Source organism: Protobothrops mucrosquamatus, unplaced genomic scaffold (assembly GCF_001527695.2).
Source record: "Protobothrops mucrosquamatus isolate PMUCROS unplaced genomic scaffold, P.Mucros_1.0 scaffold327, whole genome shotgun sequence".
NCBI classification, from domain to species: domain Eukaryota; kingdom Metazoa; phylum Chordata; class Lepidosauria; order Squamata; family Viperidae; genus Protobothrops; species Protobothrops mucrosquamatus.
This window is the reverse complement of record NW_015386666.1, coordinates 159420-179459: the sequence shown is the minus strand read 5'-3', so window position 1 is coordinate 179459 and position 20040 is coordinate 159420. Positions and strand designations below refer to the sequence as shown.

Genomic DNA, 20040 nt, shown 5'->3' with positions numbered 1-20040 from the left:
GATTCCAGAATGTCCTTTTCTCTTTTGGGTTACACAAGACATAGGAATGTGGCTTTGAAGCTTTTCCCTCTTTTCTCAAGTATTATTTCCTGCATTTCGGATTAAACAAAAACATGTAGAGAAATTCCAAAATGATTCATAGAAGACTTCTAGACAGAATAGTTTAAAAATTTAAAAGAACAGACATAATTATTTTAAGATTCTTGTATATGTTTAAAATCTTTAATAAATCTGTGTAAGAATTGTAGTGAAAAATGTAAACAGTTGAGCTTAAAGGCATTTGCTATAAAAATACTCTGAAAAATGATTTTAATAGACTAACAGAAAAGAATTGGAAGGGACCTTGGAGGTTTTCTAGTTGCTCAAGCAGGAAACCCTATACCATTTCAAATGAATGGCTGTCCAATCTCTTAAAAATCTCCAGTGACCACCCACAATTTCTGAAGGCGAGCCATTCCACTGATTAACTGTTCCGTCAGGAAATTTCTCCTTAATTCTAGATTAGATTTCCCTTTGATATGTTTCCATCTGTTACTTCTTGTCTTGCACTCAGGCGCTTTTGAGAGTAGGTTTCCCCTTTATGTGTGACAACCTCTCAAATATTGGAAGACTGCTATCATGTCAACCCTAGTCCTTCTCGTTGTTAGACTAGAAATACCCAGTTCCAGCAACCGTTCATCCTAAATTTCAGCCTCCAGCCCCTAATTATCTTTGTTGCTCTCCTCTGCACTCTTTCCAGTCTCAAGATCTTTTTTGTATTGTGGTAACTAGAACTGGACGCAGTATGCCACGTGTTGTCTTACCAAGGCAGTATATAGCGGTACTAATACTCCATTGATCTTGATACAGGTATTCCTCGACTATTGAGTCCAAAATTTCTATTGCTAAGCAAGGCAGCTGTTAAGTGAGTTTTGCTCCCTTTTAGAACCTTTCTTAGTATTAGGTAAATCATTGCAGATTGCTAAGTTAGTAACACAGTTGTTAAGTGATTCTGGCTTCCCCATTGATTTTGCTTATCAGAACGTCACAAAAGGTGATTGTGTGAACCCAGGACACTGCAACCATCATAAATACATGCCACTTGGCAAGCATTCGAATTTTGATCACATGACTATGGGGATGCTGCAACAGTCATTAAGAGTGAAAAACAGAAGTCACTTTTTTCAGTGCTGTTGTAACTTCGAACGGTCACTAAACAAATGATTGTAAGGCAAGGACTACATGTTGATGCAGCCTTGGACTGCATTGATTTTTTTGGCAGCTGCAGCATACTGCTGGCTCATGGTCCACTAGGATTCCAAGATCCCTCTCACAGTTACTGCTGTTGAGCCAGGTACCACCTATTCTATACTTGTGCATTTGGCTTTTCTTGCCTAAATGAAAAACCTTACCTTTTTCACCACTGTACTGCATTTTGTTGGATAGGACCCCTGTCAAGATCTTTCTGGCTCTTGAGCCTATCTTCAAAAGTGTTTGCTATTCCTCCTAGCTTGGTGTCATTTCCACATTTGATGAGTTTCCCCACTATCCCCTCATCTAAATTGTTTATGAAGATGTTGAAGAATACTGGGCCTAATAATACATTTCTAATAAATTTCTGTGATTTCTAATGTTGAATGTTTATTAGATATTTCTTCAGCTTAGCATAAATATAAAATATTAAATATTTTGTTACTCATGTTGTGAAAGAGGTACAAATACAAATATAAATCTGTAGAGCTTTATTTACAGAACAAATATATTAAAGTCAAGTCAAATTCAAGAAGATATTTAGATATCTTCTTTGCTGACCAATACATCTAGAGATTTTTGACTAAGAAGCTAAGGGTGTGAATACAGTTAGTGGTGCCTGCAAGAAACTATGCAGACAAATTTCTGTGATACATGATGATGACGTAATCACACAAATGCCACAACCTATGTACCTGTGTCAGATGCCTTGACAATTTACTAGAGACACCACTGGTTGGGTCCACACATAATTCAAATCTAGGATTGTTAAACTTAGTTGTAGAAATCAAATTCCATCTACACAAAACATTAAATCATAAACCACAGTTTTGAAAACCAACCTATCTGGTTTTCACAATCTGATGCCAAAATCAAACAGGCTATATTATGCTAGGATTGAAGTGCACTAATTGGGCAACTGATTCCTAGCAGCATCTTCTAGAGCAGAGGTGTCAAACTGCCGGCCCACGGTCCGGTTTCATCATACCGGAGCCGCGCCCACCCCATTGCTGGCAATGGCAAAAAAGCTCCGATATGTCGCGCGACATCACGTGACGTCGCGAGTTTGACATGTCTGTTCTAGAACTATGCAAAACATTTGAAAGGAGCACATTGCACCAAACCAGCTTTCCTAGATGTATTAAAGCAGTGTTTCTCAACCTTGACAATTTTAAGGCATGTGGACTTCAACTCCCAGAATTCCACAGCCAGCAATGCTGGTTGTGGAATTCTGGGAGTTGAAGTCCACATGCCTTAAAATTGTCAAGGTTGAGAAACACTGTATTAAAGCAACTGGGTAATATCCCTCTTGCACTGCAGCAAAGCAGCTGTATTAGCTTTGTCTTTATATTTAATTCCTTGCACTTCTATTTGATGTCACTAAAGAGCAGAGGTTTTTATCTTTATCCTTCCCTACCCTCATACACGTACTCAGCTGTATCTGAAAAGCAGTGTTTCCATAAACATTCTCCTAATTTGCATATGGTTTGATTAGGCCGTTATGAAGCCCAGCAGGAATATTATATATTCTATCATAATGTCAATAGCACAATCAGCAGGCTTATTTCGAAATAAGTGTGCAAGGGATTGTGAGCCTTAATTTCGCCCTCTAACTGTTCCACGGCCTTGGATGTATTTATGGATTTTAATGTAGCTGAATACTGAATTGACTGAAAGTAATATAAAATAAACATATACAACAGAAATATTTTCTAATCAGCTTGTCTTGGGTTTTTTTTTTTGTTTCTGACCAGATTTATAAAGCAATGAACATAATGAATATGTAAAAATACAGATCTTTATCTAGCAACATGTAAAAATATGGCTTCAAAGCAATAAAGAGGTTCATTGAAGTGTTTGATTGACCAAATGTTAATGCTTAACCAGACAAATATTTACAGAAAATATGTAAATACCTAATGTCAGGTAATCAGCTTTTTTCATACTCTGAGATGGTTCTTTTAAGATGACACGTCCTACTTTTACCTGTGCAAATTTAATGATTTAATTGTGCCTCTATATTTCACCTATCCAAATGCAATTGTTTAATTTTATCTTTGGGGGATTTTCAACTGTTTTGGAATCAATATTTTGGCTGGATATTCTAAGGGGTGCAACCCTAGCATAATTGGAAGGATATCAGGTTGCAAAAAAGAAGCAATTTATCAACTAAAACTCATCCATTTATTAAATCTGTAAGGTTAGAGTCCCAATTAAAGAATCTGATCATTATGTCAATACATTATGTGAGTCAAACAAAGGTATTTGAAAAATTAATATAATCTCAAAGCAGGATGAAAATCAATCCCCAGTGCAACTGGAATGGATTAAGAGATTTGATCTGCAATATATCAAGCATACCACGTCTTAGATAATAATAACTGAAAACTGCTTCAATTCATATTATATTGTCAGTGCTAGGGAACTAGTAATGCCACTGCAGTCTTTTAAGGCTTCTAAAGAAACTCTCAAGTATAAGAAAAATTAAAGTAGTCTGCAAATGGTTTACTATTAAGACAGATCATAAGGATATTGAACTTTGAAACAGCCACCCTTCAATATTGATGAAATTTCTCCTGAAAAGTATCAGATGCATTTGATTGGATTTTCTTCTGACTTCTTTGATGAGGAAGGTCTTTGTAATATTTTGTCTCCACTGACTCTATCAAGAAAATTCTGAAGGATTTTTTTTTCTGGAGAAAAATGGAAAGAAGATTATCACTTACACCTGAAGAACCAGACAAAATAAATGCTATTAATTATTTCTCATTTGGAGTATGGATTGGTTGTCAGAGCTTTGCCTAGATGTCATATTAAAATAACTCTCTGTATTTAATACATTTTTTTTTTAAAAAAATGCAAATTACTGAGGAAGAGTTGACAAGAATTAATGATTAAGAAGGGATTAACACTTTTTTTTCTTGCTGTGGTACTTACGAAAATTATTCCTCTAATCATGGTATTTGTCACAGTGTGACATTTCTATTAAAAGTCAATTATATCAGTAGGACAGTTTAATTTAAATCAAAGAAGGAAAGGGCTCAAATTATAAAATTGTATTCCCACATTTACTACATACGGGTAATAAGGGACGGGAGTCTGTTGTGTGTAATGATGGGTTTAAAGACATTATTAGATTTCCAAACTCTGAGTGATTCCAGGTCACCTCTCGATATTGTTTCATTATGAAGTAATTAAGTTAAAAAAAATATACGTGGTTTCCCGAAGCCTAACAGTCCGTACGTCTGTAGGTATGAAGGTTTGTCCTAGACGGTATAGTCTCTTTCCAGATCCATTACTGTCTGTTCACTTGGCAATCAACATCTCCTCTAAGGTCAGATGATTCCACTGACCTACATGTATCAAGTGATCCAGATGCTAATATTGTTTTTCATTTCCTGAAAAGATCACTAAGATCTTAGAATTAAATTAATATGAATAATTAGATATTGTTGCTCAAGTATACTAGGAGTTAATAATCCTGAAGATGCCTGAAGATAGATAAACCATTCCCAAACAACCCAGATGACATCTGCAAAACCCAAACTCAAACATTATTTTAAAATCAATGCTTTCAAAATCTTAATTCTGATGTCTCACATCACTTTATATGAAAATGGTGAACAGCTTTTAATATAAACAATTACCTTTTAACACTCTTAATATTCATTTGTTGGGCCATGGTGTCTGCCATATTAAAATATGGTTGTCTCCTACCTTGTATGTTTTAGGTTTATTTAGGTCCAGATCCAGGGCTTGAGAGAAACTTTGCAAATGGAACAATTTAAAAACTTACTATGTAAATAAAAAGGACAAACACAAAGTCTTATCATATTTAACATTATCAAGTCCTATACAAAATTCTTTTTTTGTATCATCTACCTGGCTTAGGAGCTCTTTCCACATATTCTTTAATTTCTTCTGGATCTACAGAATTCAGAACTGATAGGATATCAAGATAATCATTTCCAAAATCCTTCTGATAGGTGGACAGATGTTTGCTATGTTCGTGATTCCAGATCTGAGCAATTGTCATTGAAGGCACTGTGCAGGCAAAGCAGTTAACAGTCACGTCAAACTAGAAAGCAACAAAACTGAGTATTGTCTTTCTGTTTCTCCATGTCACAAAATCTTATGCCCCTCCTTCATAAGAAGTGGCATGTTATTGCCCATATACGCTCTCTTCTCTTACAATTATAGGCCTTGAATCTGTGGGAATCTAAAACTGTATTTGTCCACTGTAAAACTGAGCAGAGTGCTACTTTAGTTCCCTTAAGAATACTCTTAGAGTAATGCAAGGAGAAGATGCCTGGGAGAATGAGGAGCAATGTGATGGACTGGTGATCTTCTGCCAGGAGAGTAGGAATACTTGCAACATGAGGGTGACTAGCATTCTTTAGCTCAGAGCTGGAGCACATATGCTTATCCCCCACCCCCCGCACAGCACTTATTCTGTGTCTCCTGAAGTTTGGTGACAAATCTGATTAAATAATTTCTCTCTTTTTTTCCCTTTTATTACAATAAGGGACAAAATGGCTCATGCAGAGTCCATCAAATTTAACATAGAACTATTTCACACCTTAGGTTATACATATTGAACATTAGCCTAAAAATCTGACCCCTGCCCATTCTGTCCACCACATCTGTGATCATTGGGAGCTGGAAAGAAAACTCTAACAATGGAAGAAAAAACCTGCATAGTTCATTTATGACACCATATAGTTCAGCTGTAGAAAAACACTGCTTACCAGCACCTTTGACCGGAATTTTACGTTTTGCATTACATCCGTATTTCCAAGTGAAGTCCATTAATTCAGGTGCACAGATTTGTGGCTGATAATGGCGCCTGACTTCAGTATCTGGCGGCTTTGGCAGTAATGTTTTCCAATCTGGAGGGAGAGCAACATCATCCCTTGGAGCACCTGAAAAGATTTAATAATAGTATTATTGTGAAAGGGATGGGGAAGTATTATTGTGAAAGGGATGGGGAAGGGGTATTAAGTGAAAAGCAAAGAGCAGAAATTTATTTTCTGCAGTCTTAGAAACACTCAAAAGCAAATCCTATTGATCTCACCAAGGCTCAAGTTGAATGATGGTACCCTACCAAATACCCCACATGTATTTCATCCCAAATTCACATTATAAATGGTTAATGCATGACTTTGTCCAAGAACTCTAGTTTTCAAGTACTCCAAGGTTACACCCTGGCTGGAGTTCAGTGTGCGATTACTTTTTACAATCTCCTACTAATATTTTAATCAGAAAGTTTTCTGGGGATATTTTCAGCTATTAGTCAAAGCTTTTCATGTGTACTTCATTACATGTTTCAAGAGAAGGAAGGAAGCACAATGTTCACCTGGCTGTATTCCTAAATAATCTCTTGTGTATACTGTTTTGTACTGCTTCTTTAGTACCTCCTCCAAATCTTGTTTACTAAAAGGTTTTGTCCATGGTGAAAAGCTATCTGTAGGTAATGCTGCTTCTTCTCGAGGCAGTTGCCATATCAGGAAACGCTGAAAAATGGAAAGAAGAAAATGATAAAGAACAAAAACTTTGATTTTTTTTAAAGAATCCATCCAAATGTGCTTTTAATTATGTCTTTTTACAGCATTTTAATTTTTTGTTATCTTTCTAAAACAGCGGTTCTCAACCTATGGGTCGCGACCCCATTTGGGGTCGATCGACCATTTCACGGGGGTCGCCAAGCAAGGCTGTCCGCCATTTTTTTCCCCTTTTCCGGCGGGTGCCTTACCTCCCTTGAGCTGGGCCAGCTGGTGGTCGGTCTGCTCCGTCTCTGCCGCTTGCCAGCTACGCCTCAGCCGGCGCAGGGGAAGCCCTCGACTTACGACCGGTTTAGTCCTTGACTTATGACCAGTTTAGTCCTCGACTTATGACCGGTTGGGGGTCGCGGCATTAAAAAGGTTGAGAACCACTGTTCTAAAAGATGCCTGTGATCATAAATATTATTTATATCTTCCATAACTCTGAACTGCTTTTTCCTTTTATCAGTAAAAGGAAAAAAAGCTGACAAAGAACACGGTGGCTGGACACCATCAAAGCTGAAACCAGCAGGAGCATAGAACAACTTAAAGAAGCAGTGTGTGATTGGAAGCCATGGAGAGACCTGGCCAAGAGTCGGACGTGACTAAATGGATAACATCATCATCACCAACTGAGCACATATGTATTAGGACAGCAATTTTGGGCCACTGCCTTTTTTTTTAGGCAGAGAATCTTGTTTCTAAAAAGCTTTCCTAGCTTCTTTCCTGCCCTACTTAAACTCTACAACTGCCCCTGTCTCCTTTGGAGAAATTTTCATACACCATGTATACCGGTATACTATGAAATCATAAATACAATTTTGTACTCCAGTAAAATAACTGGTGAACAATTGCCTGGGTACATAGTTAGCATTATAGATAATCCTTGAGTTTACAACAGCAATTGGGACTGGAATTGCTAAGTGATGTCACTGTAACCTGTGATGTAATGTGACTACATCACTCAGCAATGCCAATCCAGGCTGTCCAGTTGATGTCATATCCCTAGAAATGTGGGTCATTAAGTAGAAAGTGGAGAAATTGCCCAGGAAGGACTGTGGGGGTGCGGTGGGGAGGCGAGGCCTAGCACAGGCCACACAAGAGTCAGGGAAAGAGTGCTTGGTGTGACATGAGATCATAAACGCCAGGGAATGAGGGCTCAGATGCATGCAATTGCAGGGAGGATGTGGAAAAAGGATATGAGTTATGTGTGTGCGTGTGTGTGTACAATTTAAGGGAGGCCAAGGAAAGAGGGCACAGTGTGCATGCAATCTCAGAGAGGCCATGGAAAGAGCATGCAGAGTGTGTGCAATCACAGGGAGGCTATGGGAAAAGGGTACAAGGTGCAAGCATGTTTGTAATCATAGAAAGGACAGAGGAAGAGGGTGTGAGGTGCGTGTGATCACAGAGAGACCAGGAGATAGTATCATGCGTAAGATCATAAGAAGTCCATGGAAAGGATGCGGGGTCCATGCATGCATAAGGGAGACCAAGGAAAGAGGATGCAGGATGTATACATGCATAGAATTGCAGTGAGGCCATGGAAAGAGGATATGCATGCATATGTGTATGCAAGTACAGGGAGGCTATGGAAAGAGGGCATGGGTGTGTGCAAGTGAATGGGGACACAGTGGGTGCAAGTGAAGAAAGGCTGGCAAGGGAGGTTTAACCCAGTGACCTTCCCTGTCAGCTTTCCCACTGATTTTCTAGGGCAGTGATGGCGAACCTTTTAGAGACCGAGTGCCCAAACTGCAATCTAAAACCCACTTATGCATCGTCGGGTGCCGAGTGGATGTGGCCCATTGGCTGGGTGTGGCCCATTGGGTGGGCGTGGCTGCAGTGGTAACGGCAGACTGGGTGGGACTAAAAAGTTCAATCAATCAATTCCAACTTTGCAAGATCTTTTGTTTTCCTGCGAGAAGTTGAAATTGACTGATTGATTGAACCTTTTTTTTTTTTTGCACATGGCAGCGGAGGCCTAAAGCGAAAAGGTTTTATAAAACCCAGCTGAAGGCCTAGGACTGGGGTGACGGTGCGCGTGCCCACAGAGAGGGTTCTGAGTGCCGCCTCTGGCACTTGTGCCATAGGTTCGCCACCACTGTTCTAGGGAAACCGGCAAGAAAGGTTGTAAATAGGGATCACATGATCTCAGAGTACTTGGCAACTAGTTGTAAGTGCAAACAAGTTGCCAAGCACCCAAATTGCCATCACATGACTGTGGGGTTGTTGCAATAGCCATAACTTCAAGGACTGGTCATAAGTCCCTTTGTTCAGCACCATCAAAATTTCAGTGATTGCTGAACGAACGGTTGTTAACAGACTTGCTATAAATGATGCTAAGCACATATCTGGCTCTATGCATATAATTTTTTGTTAAAAAGCAGTAACGTTGCAATGGAGAAAGGTTTTAATTTTTTGCCCTGAGTGTAATTCTAATCAGAACTGAAGGCTTCCTACTTGGTGGAAATATCATTAGACTCCATAAAACTCAGTGATAAATAAATACATATAAAATTGGACACTAAATTAAGGCAATGCAAAGCAACAGAAATAAATTCTATGCAAAGTGTAATAGCAAGAGTGGAGCCTGCTATTAAAATAGCTGCATCCTTTGCAAGGCTCACATGGCTAGATGCAGATAGTACACACATATGTCGGTGAAATGAGATGACCGTGAAAAGTCAAGTCACCTTCACAACAGACATCCACGTTTAAATTCACGTCTTTTGTTCCTTCAGAAACTTCGTGTATTCGGACCGGACATTCGTCTAGGTCAACAAAATTGTGCAGTTTCTGTAAAGTTTACGAAAAGTGTTGAGATAATTCATAAAGAGTATTGATAGCCTTTCCTTTCCCATGATATCATATTTGAACAATGATTTCAAAACCAAGTTATCGTATATCCAAAATCATCAAAAATTTAAATATGAAGCATAAGTAAGATGTTCTTGAAATAACAATAACTTGAACCAACAATAACTTGAATCCTACTTCTCCAGGCTGAGGATTGTTCCTGTCCTTCACTGTCACAAACCCGTTCGTTATAGGCTCTGCCTTGGAATATGGCTTCCAGCAGAATTCATCTCTGTAGATACTTTTTGCAGTTGGTTCATCTACTTGAAAGGGAATGACGTGTCCTGTCCCTGCTCTAGCACTGCAAGAAACAAGACAATGTCAATGACAATGCAATCACACCTGTTATCTCTTAACTACCTGAACCTACAGCTATCTCTAATTCTACTCAACATCTTTTTTCAATAAAGTATATCTAAACATCATATGAGTTCTTATTAAATAAATAGGCCCATAAGAAACTGACGATACCATAAACTTATCTAGTTTGTTATTGTCTTCATTAACATTCCCCAACCTAACTCTCCTGGTGTGTTGGGATTTCCCACTCAGTATGGCCATGGGCAACTGGGCTAAAGGATGAAATATTTGCAAACCAGATGACCATGATCCAGGAAATATAACACCATGACAACTACCCTCAACTGAGAATCAATGGGAATTATTGAATACAGACTATGAAAGGATGACAATAACTGGGACTTTTTAACTTGGGATAAAGGCAAGTTAGGAAACTGTAGTCTATAAAATTATATGCTGTAAAAAAGAGGAGTTGTTAGAACATGGACAGAGCCATGAAACGAAATACAATAATATTCAAGAATGATAAAAGAAACTATTTTTGCAATACAAAGGGTAGAATTGGTGGAACAGAGTGCTAGACTAAATGAATCTCTGTCCTACCTAGAGGTCTCTTGATAGATAGATATATATCTGCAGCTATGATTTTAATTTTTTCTAGCCAGCCTTGAAATTTAAAAAAAATGTAATTTTGTTGGCACAGTTTTAATAGGAAAAACTTATTACAACAATGGATTTTGTCTTGGGAATTTCTTAAAGGCAGAGAATGGCTAGCACAGTAGATTTATTCTATGGTTTCTACTTGGTAGTAGATAATTTATTGAAACAGTGTCCTCTGAGGTGTGACTAGCCATTAGGATACAAGGATATCTTATCAATGAGGCCAAAACGTTGGCAATAAAATAGCCAACGTCTGTCTTTCTGGCTTTATATCAACAACACCTGATATATATTATAGCAACAAAATCTTCAAATGGGCAGAGAATTAGTTGAAGGCTAAAAGCATATTTTCATGAGATATATATCTTCTAGAAAACAAATTTAGGACTGGTTATCCTACTTGATTTATTTATAGTCTATTTCTATGTATAAATATCTCACTTTTCCAAAGGAAATAAATCTAGGTAGCCATACTTTGAACTTTTGATCTCTTGGGAAATTGGTAAACCTATGAATATACTGGAACGTTTGTATGACATATTACAATTTTTCTTATACCTATATATATCTGCAATAAATTATATGAAAATACTATAGATATTTAATACCAATTCACAATAATAAAAAACTATTTGGGCTGAATGTTAAAAATCTAGCTGATGCTATTTTCAATGGCATATTACATGAAAATAAGATGATCCAGACTCTGGAAATGTCTATCATGGAAAAATTCATAAACTGAGGATGTTTCTGTCTCAAGAGGAAATTTAGAATCAATATTCATGGCTAAATTGTCAATCCGAAACAAAATATGTTCCACTAAGAAGTAAGGACTTCATTTCCAGGCACATCTGGGTCATAAGGATCTACAAGAGCATTATGAGTTTTTGATATTACCTCCATAGTGTAATTTACATGCTTAAACTAGCTAATTCTATTCCAGAAAAATAATTCTGATTGAAAATTGAAAATTTGAAAAAAACACCCTGAATTTACAGGGGGGGAAATTACATTTTATGTGGATTTTTGGTTGAAGTAAACTGTATCTATCTATCTATCTATCTATCTATCTATCTATCTATCTATCTATCTATCTATCTATCTATCTATCTATCTATCTATCTATCATCTATCTATCTATCTATCTATCTATCATCTATCTATCTATCTATCTATCTATCTATCTATCTATCTATCTATCTATCTATCTATCATGACAAACAGCAGATGTGAGAGGATAATCTTTGGTAAGAAATGAACATGGCAATCTTGCTTAGAACCGGTTCTAAACTAGAAACTTATGTGGCATATTTTTCTTCAGAAGAGATGTGGCTTAAACCCACTTTAAAAAAACATGAGGGATGTATCGTTTGGATTCTGAAAATATTAATTTAACTTATTTTAAAACCTTAAGATGGGTGGAAATTGCAATTACATACTAGTTTGGTGGGAAAATATAGATAAAATAAAACAGAATTGTTTTGTTCTCAATCTAAATAGTCTCCACCACACATAAAACATAACCAATCTTAAAACTAGTCTCATATGCCACCAGAAAAACAAAACATAAACTTTTAAGAAAGTTTAATAAAAGAAAATGAGAATATTTCAAAAGAAGTCAATAAACCAAACATAATTAAAAAGTTTATATCAGTTAAATTAGTATATTCTTACCAATCTGCTTCAGGGTCTGTTGTAGATTTAAAGACAAAATCATGTTTCATTGTCGATTCATAAGGATCCCACTTTAGTCTACCTACTAAAAACAGTATCTGTTAAGTGGTAGACATTTTACATAGTCCCTAAAGTTTCTTGTCTTACTAACCAAGAATGAAAAAATTACGGTCAGGAAACAAAAGTCTTGGCATCGATGGGAATTACTTATCAAAGTAAATGGCAAATTGGGTGGGGAATATGGATCAGGTCTCTGATAGACAAAGATACAGTATCTGTCTCCACATTATAATTTTCATCCAGTTCATTTTTCTCCCACCCAAAGATACTATTTACTTTCATCATACTATTAATAACAATTGAACAGCTTCTTATAACAGTAATAACTTACCTATCACCTCTAAAGAAAAAAGAAAACACTTACAGTTTAGCAAATTGAAAAAAATCGCTTTTCTGCATTTCTTTTTGTTCCTCATAGCCAACTGGCAATTATAGAACCTTTACCACACAACATTCAGGCTTCTCGCCTGACTTGTTTTAAAGTAACGGTATCACAGAGGCTTTCTTCTCTTCATCAAAGTGACAGAAACTCGTTCATTTATTCATTCATTCATATTTCTTTCTAGCATTTTTTCACAAATGCAGGGTCCACTTTTGGGGGATCAATTGAATGTTGACCCATTGTTGCATCAGAAATTGACTGACAGGCTTGTTGCCGGACCTTGACGTTATGGGCTGAGAGATAATGACCCAAAGTCACCCAGCCGATTTTCATGCCTAACTGTATCTCCTAACTGTACCCATCACAGTTCCAGAAATGGAGGGGAGGGGGATAGGAAAAAGCTATGAAAATGGCTCAAAGGATGCCACAATAAACGTGTCCCTCTTTAAAGTGCCATACATATGCAGGCCTCATAGCTGACTATGTCAACTCCACTGCAAGAAAATATATTTTGGTTCAAATATTGCACTACGCCATGGCTTGAGGAGCCATGCTTGGTTAGAAATGTAATTGTATTCTAAGCCAGCAACAAGATTTGGACACTCCCAATGCCTGGGTGAAGTCCCCCAATGATTTAAGTTCAACGCAACAAACCACATTGTAACTTTATGCAAAGGTGCACAATCTGAATTCACAGAGCTTACACCGGAATCCTCAAAGCCTTGAAAATGGTGCCCAAAGACCCTTAAAAATTCTTATAAAATTGTAAATGCTCATGTGATACAAGGGGGAAATTATTAAATACATGGAAGAGGAGCAATCATATTACTGTAATAATTCTTAATTTTAAATAAAATTAAATGAATTTTTTTTGTGGCCTCATCCACAACACAGCATGCTTCTGAATGACAAATGTGTGGAAAAAGTTAAACACTTAGTCCAATGTATGAGTACAGTCAGTGCAACAGAACAAAATGTTTTTCCTGTCTTAGTAAGCCTGTATTATATAAGAGAAAAACAAACCTGGTTTCTGCATCTAGCTTACTCAGTAACAAGAATGCACCAATGATCAACTGCTGAAGGAGCTGTCCAGACTTAAAGTCATAGGAGGAATTGAGGAAGACCTACATAGTTGCTCCTTCAAAATGTAATGCAATGAATACAACCAATGTACTGTACTCAACTGTAGTCCATACTGTACAACCACTGACTGAACTCAAAAAGCCCATTTCCTGTGCTTTTTATTTTTTTAAAGGATCTTCTGCTAAAAGACTTCTGAGTTTCTTCTTCAATCATGCAAAGCAATATGAAGCTTTTTGTTGCTGTTTTGAACAGCACCTAAAATATCTGTTTTAAATCACTGAAGAATCTATTCCATCTTTCCTTTCAAAAGAGCATATAGAGGCATTCCCTATCAGGCTTCTCTGAGAAACAATAGCCCCAAAGACTCCTGGTGAGCTTCACTGGAGAGTTGGGCAACTAATTCTTGCCTGTTACAGTACAGATGGCATTGAAAAAAGTGACTTATGACTGTTTTTCACATTTACGGCTATTGTAGTATCCCCAGACGTGCAATCAAAATTTGGATGCTTGACGACTGGCTCATATTTATGAGAGTTGCAGTATCCCAGGGTCACGAGATCACCTTTTGCTACCTTCTGACAAGCAAAGTCAATGGGAAAGCCAAATTCACTTTACAATTGTGTCACTAATTTAACAACCGCAGTGATTTAACAACGGTGGCAAGAAAGGTTGTAAAAGGGGACAAAATTCATTTAATAACTGTCTCGCTTAGCAACAGAAATTTTGGGCTACTGAATGATCACACTGAGAGGTGTCGAACATTGTTCTAGGCTTTGGTTTAACCCTGATTTATTGAATGAAATCCCAATTAGCCTGATGGAAGCAGCATACTAATACAAAGTACCCCAGTCTTATTATGTTGTGAAACAAGCAACTGAGTGGCATCGTTTTGCTTTCACTTTTGCTTTCAATTTGGCAATTCTAAGATGAGTGGACCAACTTCCAGAATCTGGGGAATCCTGGGAGTTGGTCCACCCATCTTAAAATTGCCAAGTTGGAGAAACGCTGCCCTGAGAGATACATAGGGCTCTTTCTGCCGCAAAGAATCTAAACATTGGCAGATTGTGGATCTAGTATGGTTGTTGTTTTAAAATCCAAGTACTCTAACTATGTTACAAAAGACTATATGCAGGCAGAAATTAAGCAAAGTCTGTGGGGGGGTTTGTGCCTTGGCCTCATTTCAGTCCATTCCATTCTTAGAATTGCCAAACTGACATGATAGCAGTGTTCCAATATCTCAGGGGCGGCCACAGAGAAGAGGGAGTCAAGCTGTTCTCCAAAGCACCTGAAGGCAGGACAAGAAACAATGGATGGAAACTAACCAAGGAGAGAAGCAACCTAGAACTAAGGAGAAATTTCCTGACAGTTAGAACAATTAACCTGTGGAACAACCTGTCTCCAGAAGTTGTGAATGCTCCAACACCGGAAATTCTTAAGAAGAGATTGGACAGCCATTTGTGTGAAATGGTATAGGGTTTCCTGTCTGAGCAGGGGGTTGGACTAGAAGACCTCCAAGGTGTCTTCAAACTCTATTATTATTGTTGTTTTTGTTATTATTATTGATTATCACACAATCAACCAGATGTTCAGGCTGGATTTGGCCTTTTTGTCTACCTATCAAGTCCTTACCAAGGACCTGGGATAGGCAGATGTGGATGTTTGATTTGATGGTATGACAGATATCCTCGCAGGATGGAAGCAGTTCCTAGTAAGGCCACTTTTTGCAATTGACTAATGGCGAATTTGTCAGTGCCAATGGTGTTCAAGTGGTGCTCCAGTTGTTTTGGGATTGCGCCCAAGGCACCTATTACTATTGGTACTACCCTGGCTTGCCTTTGCCACAGTCGTTCTAGTTCTATTTTTAGGCCTTTGTATTTTGTTATCTTCTCCAGTTCTTTCTTGCCTATTCTGCTGTCTCCAGGCACTGAATTATTATTGTTACTGTTATTATTACCCTCGTCTCCAGCATTCGTGGTATTCTCAAGAGTTTAAAGGCGCATCTTCCAGCTCCCCAAGGCGCAGACCCACTCCAGGTGGCGGCGCTCGGATCTCCGCAGGCCCCGCTTCTTCCCTCCCTCCAAGGCGGCCCGAGAAGGATTCTCACCAGCAGGCGGCGGTGGCGGCGCTGTTCGCGCAGACCTGGGTCTCCATGGTGGTGCGCCGGGGAGGAACGCGGGAGGCGCTGGAGCGGCCCCATTAATCGGGGGAAGGAGAGCGCTCTTGTCGCGTTCCGGGAACTGCATGCGGGTGGGCTAGTCCAACTCAGCCTCCGCCTGGCTCTCCGGCTGCAAGGCGATAGCTCTGGAGCAGGGAAGAATTGGGAAAGGAGACGGGGGAGGGAAGCCCGTCCTGTCACTGAGCCGCTGGCAAGCGGGAGACGCAATAAACGCTGCTGCCTGCCTGCCTGCCTGCCTCCCTGCGCCCAGACCTGCCGGTTGCCCAGACACCACTTTTACGATTGTGACCCAGGGAGCGAGCAGGCTGCACCTTTTTCCCGCCGGCTTGGGCAGAGCTCTGGGGAATGACCGCGCTGGGGATGATTGCGGCAAAGCAAGACTCGTCAGCGAGCATTTTAGGCCAGCGTGTTATTGAAACCAAAGTGACTTGGTTCCTGGATTCAAACCAAGAACCATTGGGGGGTGGAGGAACCTTCTTCCCCAGTCACGTGCGCTCCCCGCTTGACGTTTGGTCGACTCCAGACGATGGGGAGAAATAAAAACAAAGGAATGGGATGGATGCCGAAAGAAATGCAATAGACACTAACGCAGTGTTTCTCAACCTTGACAATTTTAAGGCATGTGGACTTCAACTCCCAGAATTCCACAGCCAGCAATGCTGGCTGTGGAATTCTGGGAGTTGAAGTCCACATGCCTTAAAATTGTCAAGGTTGAGAAACACTGCTTAACGCATGGTTCCTTCAAGGATTGGCAACTTATTAGTCACACAAGGTTCTCCTTTAAAATGGGGGGGGGGGGCAGAGGGCAGTAAAGGGGACACCCCTCAAACTTGGTTTTGAGGGATGGGGTTCTTTTTTTTCTTATCTGTGATGAATGGCTGCTATTTATAAGTGGCAGTATCCAGTCCTCAATGAGTTTTCTGCATTTCTCTTCTACTAGAGAGTCTAGATTTTTGCAGCTCAGATGTGTGCTGGCTTTCCAATTTCAGTATTATGCTCTCATTTTCACTGTACAGTGAAAGGGGCATAAAACTCTGATTCCAGGTTTTCAGCCACTTGTACTCAGAAAGAGTAGAGTATATAGTCAGAGGCCTGACCCCAAGGACCACAATAAGGGGTAGTAGGTGGTAGTTACAATTGTCCTTTTCTTATGATCAGATAAACTCTCTTTGGAGCTTATCTTTATGTAGACTCCACAACAAAAGTAGCCAAACATAATCTGGCCTAGTCTGAGCAATCTGATAAAAGTACAAAGACTGTTGTGGCATCTTAAAATAGAATGGAGTATTTGTCTGGGAAAAAGGGGTTATTTAACTGGAAAGGGACAAGGAGAGCACTTTAAATGGGGAATATTTTTAAATTTGCAATGCCTCAGTTATTTGAGATTTCACAGATTTTCTTTCTTTCTTTCGTAATTGTTCACTGATATTTTAAAAGAGGAACACAGTGACTTTTCTGGAATTTGAGCCTTCAGATGGTGAGTGAAGGAATTTAGAATAGAAGCTAGTGGGTCATATGGAAGACTCTGCCAAAATTCCTTTCTCCAAGAAAACAATAATTATAAGGAGTTTAGCTCTACATTGAATCTAATGCAGTAATAATATGGTTAGCAAGGTAAGGTTGTCACCTTTTTTAAAAGTAAGATCTTTATTCTTTAATAACTACACATTATAAAAAAAATAGGTAATGCAGATTTTCTTGGCATGCAAAACAGTAATAGAAAAGTTCATTTACAAATGTTGATGTTTCTGATTAAAAGGGGAAGTGTGGAAACAGCTGTGAACTAGGAATAGATGCTTGAACTTATAAAGGCATCTCTTAGCAGTGCTGGCCTTTATGGCAATGAACTTAATGTACACATTTTTGATTTATGACAGATTGAAGATAAAAATGTAGGAGATAGGTGTTGGTCTATGGTGCAAAAAAAAAATCAGTAATCTGGTAATATCTTTTTCCAATCAACACATGTTATTAAAAGGCATAAGCTTTCCTGAACTGCAGCTTACTTCAGCAGATGCATCAGAAAATACAAGTGGATCACTTTATGGGTGTGCTTAACTTTCAAATCTTTGCATTAGATGAAATATGTGGTCACAAGTGTTTATTCTGCACTTTCAGTCATTACACATATCGTTTGAAATTCCCTTTCAAGTACATTATAGTATATGAAATGTAGTAGCAAATTTGTATTAGGGAGTAATAAAGGTAAAGGTTTCCCCTATCATGTTGTAAACATGTAATTATTCATATTTCATATTTCCAAACCATCCTCAGAGAGGAATACTTGGACTTAATCAACCCATCAAGTTCCTTATTGTTTAAAACAAGTGCCCAAATTTGTAAGCTCTCTTTAATGCTGTGATCATCAGCTCTACAAAGGACTGTTTATTTGTGCAGGCTTTTTTTTTAGTGTTCCGCTATGTCAAAGCAAATGTTTCAGTGTGCAGGCAATGCAGACTTTTGCCCTTTTTACAAGGATGGCTGTGTAATCACTAGTTTCTCTTGCTATGATAGCCACCAACATTTACAGACCCATTTTAGGTTTTAGAGAAAGGCTTGCACTGTTACGATGCAGAGGATAAAGGTGTATGTTACTTTTTCTGTTTCCTGGCAGGCCACCTGAGGGGTCTGGAAAGTTCCTGAATCTCAAAGGGCTCTTTCAAAAAGCAACTGGACTGTTTTTTCCTTGAAAAAGATGTTTCGCTTCTTATCCAAAAAGCTTCATTGGTTCTGACAGGATGGTGGGGGTGGGGTGGCTGACCCATGAGGCGTCTTATCCCCATCTCTTTAATTGCACATGGATGGCTTGTTTTTTTAATTTATGATTTTATTGTCTAGCTTGTATTGTAAACTGCTTTGAGGTATTTTTGAATGGATAGTGCTATGTGAGGGTGTACATGCACATGCACATTCAGGCCTACCGTGACAGAGGTGGCAGATATTAAGAAGCACATAGAAATTCTCTGCTGCAAATTATCTCTAGTGTGAAGATAGAGCCCAAATTTATACTATGAGTAATCATAAGACCCAATTTATGCTGTTTTATTTCAAGGGCTCTAAGTGGAGGTCCTTTGTGTCCATCATTGTCTGGAATCCTTAAAATGGCCTATAGTTAGGTTTGAAGTAAAAAAAAAGATTTTTTAAAAAAAATTAGGAACACAAGCTCTATTAGAAAATGAAGGTATAATTAAAATCTTTTTTGTTATTCATACGCTAGAAAGGTCATGCAGCATAGCTTTCTAGTTGCAAGATCTGTTGAGCTGAATTCAAAACTATTAATATTCATGCAAACCATTTATCCCGCCAAATTGCTTTCAGATTTACTATATGAGTTCATTCTTTCAAGATTTTACTTGTGGGAATTACCAGATGTTGGCTGGTTGCCCAGTCCTAGATTTTTCTTAGTCTGAGTACTTTTAAATAGAGGAACAGGAGTCATTGGAAACCCACAATGGAAAATTGATATAATGTGGCGTGGGGGAAAGATGCATCAATCAGAACTCTTCCTAATAATAAATTTAGAAAAGAAGTAATTTTTTTTAGCCCCAGTAGGGGCACTGAGAAATAAAGGGTTAGCTGCATGCCTAAAGAAACCTTAAAATTGACTGAAATAAAAAAAATGAGTTTAAAAAATTACACACTTTTCAAAATCTGTCATTTAATAGCCGGAACATGCTTGCGTTGAGAAGAAAAGACACAGCACACCAACATGGAATGGAGTACCACTGAAACAATATAGCCAGCTGGAACAGTGAACAGGAATATGGCATAACAACTATCTGCATAACACATTTATGTTCTATAATGTATTTGTTAAAAATATCAAGGGATTCCACTGCATTTCTAGCTTCGCCAATAGGAATGTTAATTCTTCCTGTGAATTTGTCAAATTGCTGGGGACAATAGAGGATGTTCAAAATAAAGAACTGATGCAAGTAGCAATAGACTTGTGCTACAAAGCTTGAATTTTAACTGTTCTTGTTTTTTGTGAGGGGCTTTTGTGCTTGATGAATTTTGTCCTTTTAAAAGCATCTTTTGAATAGAATAGAGCTGGAAGGGATCTTGGAGGTCTTCTAGTCCAG

General features: G+C 38.4%; 1 protein-coding gene across 1 annotated transcript; it reads right to left on the bottom strand.

Moving 5' to 3' along the window:
• Positions 1-3816: 3816 nt before the first annotated feature.
• On the bottom strand, positions 3817-12330 carry TEX26 (testis expressed 26). The gene is made up of 6 exons (XM_015815246.1): positions 12258-12330; positions 9762-9924; positions 6587-6743; positions 5979-6152; positions 5113-5274; positions 3817-3923 (listed from the first exon to the last, which is right to left on the bottom strand). Exons 1-6 carry the CDS (start codon positions 12305-12307, stop codon positions 3817-3819), a joined length of 813 nt encoding a protein of 270 aa, XP_015670732.1. The 5' UTR covers positions 12308-12330.
• Positions 12331-20040: the final 7710 nt, after the last annotated feature.

Bases quoted from the DNA above. Each gene is read 5' to 3' on its own strand.
- TEX26 (XM_015815246.1), bottom strand. From the start codon at position 12,307: ATGAAACATGATTTTGTCTTTAAATCTACAACAGACCCTGAAGCAGAT. The intron at 9,925-12,257 runs GTAAGAATATAC...TGTTTCTTGCAG, and splicing joins ACAGACCCTGAAGCAGATTG to TGCTAGAGCAGGGACAGGAC. The intron at 6,744-9,761 runs GTAGGATTCAAG...TCCATTTTTCAG, and splicing joins ACAATCCTCAGCCTGGAGAA to CGTTTCCTGATATGGCAACT.